General features: G+C 45.1%; 1 protein-coding gene across 3 annotated transcripts in view; it reads right to left on the bottom strand.

Moving 5' to 3' along the window:
* Positions 1–13,718, bottom strand: part of FUBP3 (far upstream element binding protein 3) — a 49,580-nt gene extending 35,862 nt beyond the window's left edge. For 2 of the 3 annotated variants that reach the window (XM_027556580.1, XM_027556581.1), the window contains exons 1-2: positions 13,610–13,718; positions 1,748–1,853 (exon numbers count right to left, since the gene is read on the bottom strand). In XM_027556580.1, the coding sequence (XP_027412381.1) occupies positions 1,748–1,853; positions 13,610–13,693 (190 nt within the window). In that variant the 5' untranslated portion in view covers positions 13,694–13,718. Of the gene's footprint in view, positions 1–1,747; positions 1,854–11,859; positions 12,714–13,609 lie in introns of all 3 variants that reach the window. The other variant, XM_027556582.1, reaches the window with a different exon arrangement.
* Positions 13,719–14,630: the final 912 nt, after the last annotated feature.

The raw sequence follows: 14,630 nt of genomic DNA, 5'->3' as shown, positions 1-14,630 counted from the left end.
ACATAGCCATACTATTCTCTGTAAGCACAAGTTCTACACTTGAACACCATGCAGTAGGTGAAAACAAGGCTGAGAGTTGTGGAATGCACTGATCTCCATTTCTAGAAACGGTGGCCTGAGAGACACTGTCCATTAACGATACATATGCTCAGAGTTGTATACTTCGTGTTATTTTTACACTGATGTCCTGTAAGGGAAACTGAAACATGATTGCCCCGAAAAGGTAGAAAAGGTTACTTTGCATGACAGCTTTCTGCTAAGGCAAAAATGCAGACAATGAAGTCACTCATATTTAGCCTAAGATATCACTGATACCAATCAAACGTAAGACGACCACAGTGTACTGTTTCAGAGGAGCAGTGTAAATGGTCACCTTAGTTCCAGTGGCCTTGGGGAAGAGTTTGTGTGTGTGATCATAAATACTGATAATTTTCTTAAATAGACAAGAATTTCGATACCCAAATTGAGTGTTGTGCCCTTAAAATCTGCACTGTGAGAGTCTATACAATTACTCTGCTTATAAAACCCATGGCCGAGCTCTTTTAGAATCCTCAGAGACCAGAGCAATCAGTCATGCCACATTACATGTTTTTTCCGAGAACATAAAACATGCACTTTTTTAAGAAAAGAAGATTACACAATATATACTGCTGGCACCCCACTCCAGTACTCTTGCCTGGAGAATCCCACGGACTGAGGAGCCTGGTGGGTGCCAGGGGTCGCGAAGAGTCGGACACGACTGAGCGACTTCACTTTCACTTTCATGCATTGGAGAAGGAAATGGCAACCCACTCCAGTGTTCTTGCCTAGAGAATCCCAGGGATGGGGAAGCCTGGTGGGCTGCCGTCTGTGGGGTCCCACAGAGTCGGACACAACTGAAGTGACTTAGCAGCAGCAGCAGCAGCATACCTTGATTTTTTTCATTTAATGCTGTATCACAGAAATATGAACATCCCGACACAGTTGGCACACGTGCAGACTGAGGACAGGGAGAGCAGAACTGGCCCAGCCACTGCGTGCACATTCACACGTAAACTGGCATATTACAGGGTCCCTTCAAGTCCTACTTTGCGGGAGATGAAACATGATAAAGGAAGTCCATGTGCTCTGCAGAAACCCATCTGAGTCTCTTAGCCAAAGTGCTGGTAATACGCACTTCTGAGTGTCTCACATCCTTCTGGGGATGAGTAGGGTATATAAACAAACCAGTGAAATAAACAAAGGAATGAATGAAAGGGAAATGGATGCTGCTAGCAAGAGCCTGTTATAAAGGGGAGTGCTGAAGAAGAAGAAAAACAAACAAACAAACCCAGCAGAGAGACTGAAGGAAGGTCATGACTCCTCTTCCCTTTCTTTAAGGTCAGTATGTAGTCATAGCTTCCTCAGAGCCATGCCCCAATCTCAGTTTTTCTTTGGAGAAAAGTGGGAACTTCAATTCCTACATATGCACTAGAATAACAGAGGCTAAATCAAGCAAAACTCCAAGCAGTCAAATTACTTCCAAGCTGATGCTTTAAGACTGTCTTTTACCCTCTCGCCCAGCTGAAAAGATTTCCTGTATTATCAAGGCAAATAAGAACTCAAATGCTGCAGAATTGCTGAGAAAATCATCTTAAATATTTCCCCTCAACCACTCTACTTTAGAGTGACGCTGGAGAAAGCTGTTAAGGAAATGGCTGACACAGCTTTCAACTGAAGCGGCAGGCTCACCACCACCTGAAAGGCCAGGGCGTTTACGGCAACTTACCTCCATCATCCAAGGGCCGCTTCTGCACTCCGTAGCCGTACACTGAGGGGTCCACCAGAGGTGTGGAGTTATTCAAGTGAGGGATTGAGTCAATTTTAGCAGCAATCTACAGAGAGAACCAGATTTAAATACTCAGTAACAAGTCATGGCTCCATCAAGGGAGGAAGACAGTCTTCTTTAAAGGGCTTTACCCCATTTCTCCACCCGAAGGAGATTAATTAAAACAACATTACAGGACAAGGACTTTGCACTCCTGAATTTTCTTTTAGTCTTAGTAATAAGGTGTCTTTTGAAATGATACTTCCAAAAACGTGTCTTCCACAAGCAAATTTTTAAGTCATCACTTAAAAAAATACAGCTATACCACATTTTAAGGAAAAAAGCAGGCCAACAATATGAAGAACTTTGTTCAAAATATTTTAACACAGGGTTTCCTTAAGGAGCAAATTCCCAAGCAATATTTAAAAGGCCATGAATTTGTTCAAATCTGACAGCTCTTTAGAAATGTTTGTCATCTTAAAACTTCAACCCCTATAAACTGATGATGGAATACATGGAAACATAAAACAAGCTGCTCTTCACTGGAAGTCCAAACAGCAGGGGGGTGACCATCTGTCCAGACTAGTTTGGAAGGATTCCTGCACTGGAGAAATCAAGATAACCTGTGAGTGCTACTTAACTTTTAATATTTACCTGTCAGTTAAAGAACAGAACACAGCTATTAAACTTCCACCAGAAACAGATGCTGTGGACAGCTTCCTACATGTATCTACTAGGAATTAGGGAATAAATGTCATGGTCACATAAATTAACTCTGATTCAATCAATGGAATGTTTGCAACTGCTCTTGATGTTAGTCCCTCAGTTAAGCCTAACAAGCCAGGGTGGATTAAGGGACAGCCAGCACAGATGTCCCAGAGCAGAGCCTTTCAGAGGTAGTTTTCCTGAGGTTGTCCAAATGTGCCCAGAAGTCTGAGAGCTTCCGGAACCAACATAAAGTACTTTAGACAAATAAACAACCAAAGACAGTCACGATACTGCAAACCTAAGGCAGAATTTAATGTTAGGTACCCTGGATCAGGTCTCATCCTTTCATTTACTAGTTCTGTGATGTCGGGCAAGTACTTTTCCTCTCTGCCTAAGACCTTCCAGGTATAACACCATCTGCTTTGTAGTTTCTGGAAAGATAACAACATACTCTGAACACAAATGAGCTTTGCACATGAGAAAGCACTTCGCAAATATCAGAGCTGTAAGACAAGGCAACTCACCCAACAAAGAGCTGAGGGCCTACTATGTCCCAGGCTCAGTGGTGAAGAGTCAGGGGGGAGTCACAGGTACACAAGCTAATCAATAAGCTGATCGTTCCAGCTGCTGATACACAATACTAACTGAAAGGCAAGGACACACAGAGCCTTCAGGAGGTGCTGCTTTAAATGGGGTGACCAGGGAAGGCAGCTGGCATCTGAGACCTGCATGATGAGGAAGAGCATTACAGGCAGAGGAAATAGCTTGTTCCAAGACCCTGAGGCTAGAGCAAGCTTGGCAGGTGTGTGCCTGAAAGAGAGATTGATGTCACTAGAATAGAAGGAACCAGATGTATTCCAAGAGGTGGGCAGTGGCCAGTTCATGTAGGGCTTTAGAGGTCATTGGAAGGGGCTTGAATTATATGTATATATAGAGAATTAATTTATTAATTAATGCTGCACCCCCTTGGGTTGCAAGATCTTAGTTCCCTGACCAGTGATTGAACCTGTGCCCCAAGGAGTGGAAGCGTGGAGTCCTAACCAATGGACTGTCAGAGAAATCCGGGGCTTGGGTTTTATATAAAGGGTGATGGGAGGCAACTACAAGACTTAGTAAAAGAAGTAACTTGCTAATTTATGATTTTAAAAGATTCCCTTGGACAAAGAAAATAGATTCAAAGGGGACAAAAGTAGCAAGGCCATTTAGGAATTATTCTAGGCCAGAAGTCAGCAAGCCATAGCTGATGAACTACCTATCCTGGTAAATAAAGATTCATTAGAACACAGCCACACCCATTTCACAGAGATCATATGCTGTGCAGAGCATATACATGTATATAATTTAATATCTGGACTTAAAAAACAAAAAAGAGTTTGCCCTGTCGAGGCTACAGATGATGGTAGCCTGGATAGGTGCTTGTTTTAAAGTATTATTTTAAGTTAAACACTCAAAGTTAAGAGAGACTGCTGATAGAAACCTCATCTCCTATATTCAAACTTCAAGGCAAGTGGCCATTTGCTCTAAAACAAAATACTGTATAAATCTTGCCTAACAGCATTTTACCACCAACTCACAATCTTGCTCTCCATATTTGTTTTGGATAAGCTAGTGGAAAGTTGGCTACTTAAGATGCAAAAATTATCTTTAAGGACTCAGCTGGGAAAGCAAGTGATTAAAAGGCGAGAATACTGCAGCAGTTTATGCCCCCATGGAGACCCTTTCATTTGCCACAATGGACTGAGCAGGTACATGGCCGATGCGGGGCTTTCCAAGATTATTGGTTTAAAGACAGACCAAAATATTGGCAAGAGACAGTGAGGAGGACCCCGAAACACAGGGGAAAAGGGTGTGAGTATCAGTGGAGTCCCTCAACAGCATGCATGCCGAATCACTCTCAAAGAGAGGATAAGCTCTACATATTTGGCACACTCTATCCATTTTTTTTTTTTAATGTGGACCATTTTTCAAGTCTTTTCTGAATTTCTTTCAATATTGCTTCTGTTTCATGTTTTGGTTTTTTGGCCACGAGGCAAGTGGGATCTTAGTTCCCCAGCCAGGGATCGAACTGGTAACCCTGGCACTGGAAGGCAAAATCTAAACCACTCCAGCACCAGGAAGTCCCTTTCTACCCTCTTCTGCTGATGCCTCTTGGCTCCCAGAGCTTCTTCCTTCCTTCCAAAGTAGCCAAGATGTTATTCCTGAGTCCTTGGCCTTCCTTATAATTTATATACTATGTTTCACATATTGCCAGAATGTCACTTTCTGCCAAAGCTGAGATATTAAATCATTACGTTACAGTAGCTTTTCTGCTCCTACCTTTGATTAAGTCAACAAGCCTCCTAAAACATGACTGAGAATTTCAGATTTGTTTTTAAATCATGTTTGCTTCGGGCAGCTATAAATTTGGGAAATTTTCACTAAGAGAAAAGTAGTACAGGATAATGGTTAAGAGTTGTAGCCCTGAAGTCAATAACTGCACTTGAACCCTGGCTAAACAAACGTTAGAAGTATTTGAACATTATAATACACAATTATTTCATAGTTTACATTGATATTACATTGTATATTACAATACACTTTGTAATTTTTATATTTATAATGTAATATTTTGCAATAATCTGTAATATCTCTTTACAGCAATAAAGAAACAATGTATTCCTTTATTCAAACAAATGCAACCTTGTTCTAAGAAGTGATTTTAAATGCCTTCTAAAATAGTAAGAGTTTAAGTGTTATGAGTGCTTACTATGTCCAGGCACTCCAAGAGCAGTTTAAAGATGCCATCTCATTTTCTCTCACGATGATTCTTTAGGAGGTTAGCAGTATTATTTCCATTTCAAGACAAGGAAAAGCGAAGCTCAAAAGAAGCTGAGTGACCTGCCCAGAGTCACACATCTTCTAAGTGGCAGAAACATTGCTGAAGCACAGGCTGCCTGACTCGAGTCCATGCTACTAATCACAGCACTAGGCTAACTATCCCTCTTACTTCCACCTAATGCTTTCTTAACCAGAGTCACTCCCCGAGGACTTAAAGCCTAATGGGCTCCAGTACACAGAACTCCAGCAATTCGTCATGCCTGTAACTGACCATCCTGAACAGCAGCTGCTTAAGGGAAGCAAGGTACATCTTCAGTTAATAATGGTGTAGGTCAGAAAAGAGCCACAGAAGCCAGGATATTCCAAGAACAAGGCCATGCCAACGCTTATCTGAAAGCACGACCTTGAGGGAACGCTGGTACTGATTTTCTGCTACTTGATTCACTTTCCTCCCTTCTGGAGGGAAGGCGGCAAGAGTGGGTTACCTCACTACCTGTGCTATTTTAAGCACCATAATAGATGAAATATTTATAAATCAATGCCATGACACTTAACCTCCACTGCCAGCCGCTAGTGGAAATGTGGAGACGCGAAGGGGAGCACTGGACCGGCGGTCAGTCATGATCCGGCCTTTCCAGCTGGCCTTCCAGTGTACGACCTTGGGCAAGACCTTCAGTGGTCCACCTTCAGTGGGCTTGCTCCCTGAAAAATGCAGGGGCGAACTAAACCACTGTTTTCTAAGGAGCACAAGGCAATTTGGGGAGGTGCATGGATGAATGTTCAAAACATTTTAAGCAAATCTAAATTTTACAATGATTTTAAAATATGAAGTAAAAAGAATATTGAAGGTTCACTTAGAACCAGGGCAATTAGTTAACCCCAGTGCACATCTTTAAGTTCTGTCATCAGAGTAGCTCACCCTATAAATCCAAACAGAAAGCTGTGTCTCTTCACAACTTCACATTCAGTAAAACTTCACACTAAAGGGAAACAGGCAAGGCCATCTGAGCCGCAGCAAGTCATCCACACGCTGTGTCCGTGCTACTCAAGAGTCACTGCTGATTCTCATGGGGCCAGCAAGCAGAGGTGACAGCTCACACCACCACTTGCAGAGAAGGAACCCAACTTGCGTCCTCTGCTCTAAAGTCGCCCCGAGTGGCCCTGCCCTGGAGAATTCACCCCTGGTGAATTCACAGGCTGGATGGAAAGTCTCTACTCCCCACAGCTGGAAGAAAACAGTATGTGGCCAGAGCAGTGGAACCCAGTGGCCAAGAGTGAGCAAGTCCCAGAGAGCAGGGTCTAGAGCCGTGGATAGAGTCAAGCCCACTATCTAGGTTACTAAGAAGACAGATTGTATATTAAGCTTGCTGTGTACTAAGTGTCTGATGGTGCCCTCATTTAATCCTCAGTGACCTCAGAAAGTAGCTACTAGTCTCAATTCTATGGGGTTTGGAGCCAATCTGCTGGAACTGTATCCAAGGGGATACCAAGATAACAATGTAAGGCACCCGGAACAATGCTGGGCACACCGTAAGGAAAGAGAAGTGCTTGCTATTTTAATCCTTTATTGAATTAATAATAACACGGAAAAGTACATAGGCAAGTTGTTAACCTGAATTTTCATATACAAAAATGCCTGTGCAACTAGCATCCTGATCAGGAAACAGTACATGACTGGTACCCTCGAAGCTGGTCTCAAACTCCTTTCAGTCACTACCCACCTCTACCTCCCAAGCTATTCCATAAATATATACATATATCTATATGGTGGTTTTATATGTATGTGTGTATACATATAAACCACCACCCACGACCTCCATTTTACAGATGAGAAAAATTGAGGCTTAGATGTTAGATAACTTGTCCAAAGTCATTAACCGAGTAATTTTCAGAACCAGAATTGGAACTCATACAGAATGAATCCAGTCATCTTAATAATCACTTCACTACCTCCTGTGTATTCCGCAACTATCAAATGAGAGAATCTGTATCAAAGTCCTTGCCTGGCACACACCACAACAAGCTCACTGAATGGGAGCTACTGCTGTTGTCATTAGAGGTGGGGCCCTGTCTGATCCTGCCCTATTAACTGGCATTAACCAAAACAATCGAATACGATATCAGCTCTTCTTGGTAGCTTTTCCTGACAATACAGGCCACCCACATTTGGTGAGAATTAAACACTCTATTATCTGTTTGCAAAGCACTGTGTAAACTACCTTTAAGTGGTTCGATCTCATGGAGGAAGTTATTGATTATACTCTCCTCACTGTAGGGAGCTCTTTGAGGCATGGACCTCTCAATCATCCTGGTACTCCAAGGACAAAGGTCCCTTGACTGGGAGCTCCAGGGGTTAGCTTTAGAGAATTCATAAACCTCCTGAAATAAGACAGAACTATTTAAATATTTCTGAGACATAGTTCAAAGTTTTCAGGAGTCTTGTAAAGTTCCACGCTCCAAAAAAAGTTAAAGAACCTCCCTAACACACAGCAAAATGTTTGGCACATAGAAAGTACTCAGTAAATTTTGCTAAATTTAATATAGAGAAGCCTCCTGTAGGCAAAATGCTACGATGACCAGCTGAGGCTCTAGGCCAAAATACTTTTCCAGCTAGGAGCCCCCCTCAAAGGCCCTAAAGATGACATGACCATTACTTTTCTCCTGTAGTGTTAGTTGTTCCATCATGTCTGACTCTTTGGGACCCTATGGACTGTAGCCCACCAGGCTTCTCTGTCCAAGGAATTCTCCAGGGAAGAATACTGGAGTGGGTAGCCATTCCTTTCTCCAGGGGATCTTCCTGACCCAGAGATCAAACTCAGGTATCCTGCTTTGCAGATGGATTCTTTACCTTCTGAGCCACCAGGGAAGCCCTCTCTTCCTTATTTTCCATCTAATTGCACCAGCGTGCTTTCAATGCTTTAAGACCCTGCTGCAGAATTCTCATTGAAATTGAAAACTACCAAACTACCACTACAAAGGAACCAAGTCGCTCTTAGAACGCAGAAGACAGGGTCCAAGGACTATTGCGTATGTTAATTATTTGCGTGCTTCTGAGAAAACTGCTTTATCTACCTTTGGCTTATTATTTTCAAATATAAAATGGGAATTATAACCCTTATCTTGACTATTTCACTTGGTTGTCGTGAGGAGCTGATACTGGTATGATAAAACCAGTGGTAAACTTGTCTTATTAATCATTACAATGGCCCAGCACCCAGCAAGGGGCCCTGGACTCAGCAGATCCTCAAATAATGGCAGGCAATCTGAATTACATCACAATTTCCATGAACGCTACTCAGTCTTGCAAGTGATTTGCTATCATCTGACATTAGGATAAAAATGCAGTTCATGCTTCCAAAAGTATTGGCTATTCTTTCCCAAGTATCCTTGTAACTGAACTCTAAACGCAAAACATTTTCAAGAGGGATGATTCTTAACAGAGTGAAAGAATTGCACAGAAAAGCTAGGGAGAGGGGAACCTTGAATAGACACCCAACACAACACATTAGAAAGGAAAAGAATCAAAATAATACCATCAAAATTTTTTTCAGATCTAGCTAGACAGAAGCTCTGAATGTTTGTGAGCTTGAAGGGGCCATTGAGATTATCTAGCTTAATGTTTCCTAAAGTCTGATCCACAGGAGGTGATCTGGTTTCATGAAAAGAGGGTAAGAAGTGACAGATCTTCTTAGGCATATTTACAATGCATATCCCAAACCCTAGTATGACCTTATGAATAGAAGCAAACTTAGGGTTCCAAGAAATGGCAACCCACTCCAGTATTCGAGTCTGGAAAACTCCATGGACAGAGGAACTTGGCAGGCCAGAGGGCTGCAAAGAGTTAGTCAAGACTGAGCGTAACAACAAGGGCTCCGACAAGTCCTGAAGTGAAGAAGCCAATTCACCTTTATTTAACCCTGTATCCCCCAGACCTCTCTGGCCATGAGCCCTTTCCATGGAAGACCTATGAACAGCTTGTAGATCAAACGCTGGGAAAGGCCAAGCTGGCCCCAGGTCATGTAGCTATTTGCAAAAGACTCAGATGTCCTAACTCTCCACCCAGAGTTCTCGCCATTAGAAATTTCAAGTAACAGTATGGACTTACAATTTGGACAAAGATGAGGGGACAAAGCTGCTGATCAGGCAATCCAATGGGCAGCATAAAGCAAGGTGGTGGGAACCCAGGCAAACCAGAGAGTCAATATCACGTCCAAAGGGGCAGCTGCTACTGAGCTCCTGCTACTCAGCTCCAGCTCACTGCAGAACATGGGAGCAGTGTGGCCAAGGCTGAGCTGGAAATTTCCATTTTCGCATGGAATTGTTCTGGTTATCAAGTGGTGGACCCCTGTGGTCAAACAGTACAGGCCTGCAGGACCACTCTGAGCCTTCTCCAGTCCACAGGCCACCAGTTTGAAAACTCTGGTCTAGGCAAATTTGAATTTGGGACATGTAACAGAAACATTAATTTGATGATACACATGGGCTGACAGATTTTACAAGAAAGATAAAGAAGCCTCAGCTGAAAATGAGAACAGTGTTAAGAGGCATCCAGTGTAATGCATTCTTTATCTACCCTTTTTCAACACCAAAGATGAAGTCTGGTGACCCAAAGGGGCTCAGTCGCATCATGAAAACCCTTACCCAAGAACTTGCTCCCTGTAGGGTCCTCTATATACCTCTAAATACCGAGCAGCCCACAGATGTCCTGCAGATGCTGCTTTTCTTCACATGTCTGAGAAAGTTCAAAAGAATGCACACATCGTAGTTAGTTCCTTGTGAAACGATGACTTGAGCTCCTCAACCAGCGGGCATTCCTGAGATGGTCTCAGTGGAGTAAACTCACAGCAACTGAGCATTGAGTACCCATGACTCTGTTGTGAGGTGCATACATCACACATGAGGTGAGCAAAGGCGTCCCTTCTCAAGGGGTGTGCAGCGGGAAATGAACACAGGCCTTTTCTTTAAATGATGGACACACAGTCTGTTAAAGGACACGCAGTGTATCTCCACAGCACAAGGGCCGAACCATCAACTGCTCAGGCTCAAAGTGTGAACTGGTGGCACTGGAAAGCATGTCCAGGAGGACTGTGGAACTTCTGAGGCTCCGTGCCGCCCACCAGCTCCCAGAAAAAGTGCTGGTAAGGAATGGGTCCTAGGTCTTAAAACTGGTCAAAATGTTACTTTCCACAGACTCTCCACTGGTTTGGTCACAATCATTTGGAAGGAGAAGCACCCAGATGCCCAATGCCATCAGCCACCATACATATGCTGTATGTATGGGAACAGAACCCTTTCGAGTTATGCAGTGCAGAGGTGCTGATTGGGTTGAGGGCAAAATAGGACCTTAAAGCCTTAAAAAGCCCTGGCAGTCTGGCAAAAGAATGTCTATTTGGGTGACGACTGGCAGGCGGTTGGCCCAGCTCATAGAAGGCTGCTGGGGACCTCTAAGACACAGTGGTGTGACACTGTCCTGGTAACATGCAGATGGATGAACCTGGACATGGATGCTACTGAATCATCACAGTGGGCTTTCCAGGAATGCTTTTATATTTTTAGGAAAATGAAATAAGACAAAACAGGTTTGCATCTAATTTGTCCATCATTTCCACGAAGTTCCCTTGAAAGCCTGAGAGACAGCAGTCAGGGTAGAGGTGCAGTGGGGCCACAGTACAGGATAACCTGGCTTTGAGTCCACATCCCATTCTTATCTGGACCCTGTGCTCTCTAAACAATGAGCGGAAGACACACTTTCATTTTGCTAACCAATCAATGACTTCTGAGAACTGGACATGATTTTTTTTTAATATCCAGCAGTTTTAGATCTTCACCAGTGGGATCGAATTGCAACACTTTTCTACATGTGTGTGTACTTTCCTACAAAATGGCTATGTGAGCCCTTTGGCCAAACACTATTAACTCACTGGACTTCATGCTGCTGCAGAGATTTTAAATTTTATATGACATCTTCAGAGATTCCCTTCAGATCTAGGAATGCCAGGCTCAGGGCAAACTAACAGCAACAACTGGCTCCCTTTGTTGGAAAGCGTCCAAAGGATATGAAAAGAGGCTTCAAGAGGCTAGGAGGGAAGCTTAGTGGATTAGGTGCTGGACTCCACATACCAGACTGAAGAGAAACCACAGGTTCAAATCCAAGCAGGGTCAACTCAGACTCTACTGTGATATTCTGGATAAACTGAGCATCAGACAGCTCAGTGCTCCCTGACTAACTTAGGAGGGCTTTACCAACAGACCCTGGTGTTTACAAGGGTACCTGAGAGAAGGGAAAGCTTTGCAATCATTTAAAGAAATTCACTGTCTTTTATCTCCAATTACTGGGGGGGTGGGGAGGTGGGGGTGGTGGGGCAGAGATCACACCTCTGTAACATGCTGTGTATACAATGGCAAAGTAGAAACACCACCATCAGATACCCAAATAGTATGAGGCCCTTTGAGGTAAGCTTTACTGTAAGCACACAATATTTTAGATTTCTAACATCCCATTCGTGCCCAATGCAAATCTATAAATAAACCTAAAATTAGCCACAAACCTGTGTTTTCTTTAGTTTTTAAGGCCATCAGTCCTTGGAGATAGTATCGACCTCCAGCTGTTAACATTCAGAAGTGATACACTTACAGCACTGTCTCCATTGGGCTTACAACTGCTCCAGTCAATGGTGCATTTCAGAGCTGGGAACAGTTCCAGTGAAGTTTCCTCTGCTAGTAGTAAACACCACTGCTTCAACAATCCACATTAGGTCAGCATATAAACAGAGGGTCTCTCTCCCTCTTGAGCAGGTTGTCCAAGAATACGAGTTCAACCACTGGCTCAAGAGAAGCAGAAAGTCTTCTCAAAGGTTCAAAATTCATTTTATGTTCAACTATAGGCCTTCTGCAAACTGAGGATCTGAGCTCTTTAGGGTAGTGACTATACTTCTTCCTGGATACAGAGGCTGACAAGGTGATTGTCACACATCAGCACAGAGTGAAAAGCCATTACATATTAGTAGCCAGTGAGAAACAAGGTTCAGGACCCTGTACTGTAGAGAGCAGTGTAACACGCCGGCAAGCAGAGTGGTGGAAGGGGAGCTGGATGGCACTGTTCATCCATTACAGCCACTGGCTGGCTCTGAAGTCTAAGTAAGATGGATACTCACTAGCATATTGCTTGGTGCCTAGGCAGTAAGTAACAAGTCATCGGATAAAATTTTAGGCTGAACCACAGGTTTGGAAACTTCTGGGATCCAATGTAATGTCTACAGGAGCATCAGTATTAAAATGAAAAGTCAGTATCTGGGAAACAGGTAGGGTTCCCTCCCCTGGAATACTGGAAAGAGGTGTAAAGACCATATCTTCAAGCGACCAAGTTGAGACTTTCTTCTAATACAATGGGTCCTGTAGCTTTCTGTTAGGAATCAAGCAGTAATTAGTTATAGCCCAACTTTTAAAGAATTCGTTAGTATGCCTACAATTAAATAGGAAGAGATGATGAGTATGAGACACTCAGCAAAGAAGTTTAAGTGTTAGAGCTAACTTATCGCTAAGTTTCACACACAATACAGGTTCTGTTCTAAGCATCATACCAGAAACCAAAGAGTATTTCTGGCAGGTCCCATATTCATTCTCCAGGGAAGCTTGCAAACCTCTTAAAAACCAGTTTATTTAACTCTGACAAAATGCACGACATTGTCAGATGGTCAAATTTCACTGCTGGAATGACTCCATTATCACATGCTCCCTGAAAGAGGAAAAACTATTGCCCATAAGGAATGTCTATGTCTTATGGACCATCCACATCTACTTAATAACCTCCCTCTCCCAGAGCGCCCTCAAAAGTAAACTACCCTCTAATTCCTAGTCTAAACAGGCTGTTTCCCCACTTTTAAGAAGCTACTGGGCCTGAGACAGGCCCCTTCTGCCCAGACCCGGGTTCACTCCGTGAGCCCCCCAGTTCCCTACCCCTGTAAACCTCAGAACCCCAGGCTGGCTGCGCTGCGGGTCCAGCCCCCACCCCGGCGCGAGGGCGCGACAGGGCCCAGGCGTCCTGGGTCAACCCTTTCCCAGCAGCTGCGGGAACCTAGGAGACCCGCCCGACAGTCTGGGCCTTGGTCCTCCCACTGGTGCCTCATCCCATGGCTCCTCCCGGCTGCAGGCGTCCCAAGAAACTGCCGAAGCGCCCAGCTGGGGCGTCAGCCCAGGTTTACGTCCCGCCCCCAGGACAGACCCCCCTCCTTCTCCCCATCAGGCCCGACCGGCCCCGCCTCGGGCTCCCGTGCTCCCGCCGGCTGGCCGCGCGCGTACCTGCCGAACCCGGTGCAGAGCGTCCACGAAGCCCTCAGCCTTCATCCCCACCGGAGCGCTCTGCCCCTGCACCAGCTCCGCCATTACCGCCCCCGCCGCCGCCCGCCGCCGCCCGCCGCCGCCGCCGCCGCCGCCGCCGCCGCCGCCACCGCCGCTCGGCTCCCCTGTCCGGCCTCCCGCTCCACTTGGGGACCCGTAGCCGGAAAGGGAAAGTCGCCCCACTTCCGGCGGAAGGGAAGCCGGGACGCTCGCCGACGCGAGAGGAGCCGCGTCTGCGGGGCTGGGTCGGGGCACGTGACCGCGGTCCGGCCGGAAGTGGAGGGGCGGGTCCTGTCGTCTGGTCTTGAGGGGACCGGTCGCTCCCTGGCCATTTCCAGACGCGACTTCATCTAGGGCCTTCGAGGATGTCGTGACAGACTTTTTGAGGCGTGTGTCTGTGGTCCGAGATGCCCGGCTGTCGGCTGTTTGGAAACCCAGAGGGGAGTGACGTGGCTTTCCCTAGACGGCACCCTGGCTGTCCCTCTCAGAAAGTGGCCATCGATTAGGAATATTGAGACTAAGCGGTTTGAAATGGCACCGTGAGGACACAGAGGGTGGCTGGAGGGCAAGCAACAGCACCACAAAAATGTCAGTGCCCCACGTTTGCAGAATCCTGGGCCCGAGTTCTTGCAGCGTCATCAGTTTGCAGTAGGATGAGCTAATGCCACACCTGGCATTGCTTAGCGACACGGCTCTGAAAGGACGCTTCTGTGGAAGCCAGCGGTTGTGTCTTCTGACACATTCCTTCACGAACTCGGGCTCAGGGGAAACAGGAAATAGCACCGGACCATCGTTGCTTCACTGCTTGCTGAGTCAAAACAGTATTGCTAGAGGGCTTCTTGGAACGCTTAAGTAACTAGATAACGGATATTTCAAAGCGAGGGACGGAATCTTAATACTGGGACATCTTGAGCTTTTGAGGTGGATTTTTACAAATGAGCAAACGTCCTCCCCCTGCAAAGAAACAAGATTTAGGGGCTTG

The sequence above is a fragment of the Bos indicus x Bos taurus genome, chromosome 11, assembly GCF_003369695.1.
Source record: "Bos indicus x Bos taurus breed Angus x Brahman F1 hybrid chromosome 11, Bos_hybrid_MaternalHap_v2.0, whole genome shotgun sequence".
NCBI classification, from domain to species: Eukaryota; Metazoa; Chordata; class Mammalia; order Artiodactyla; family Bovidae; genus Bos; species Bos indicus x Bos taurus.
Note: the sequence above shows the minus strand (reverse complement) of the source record. Positions and strands in the feature narration are given on the sequence as shown.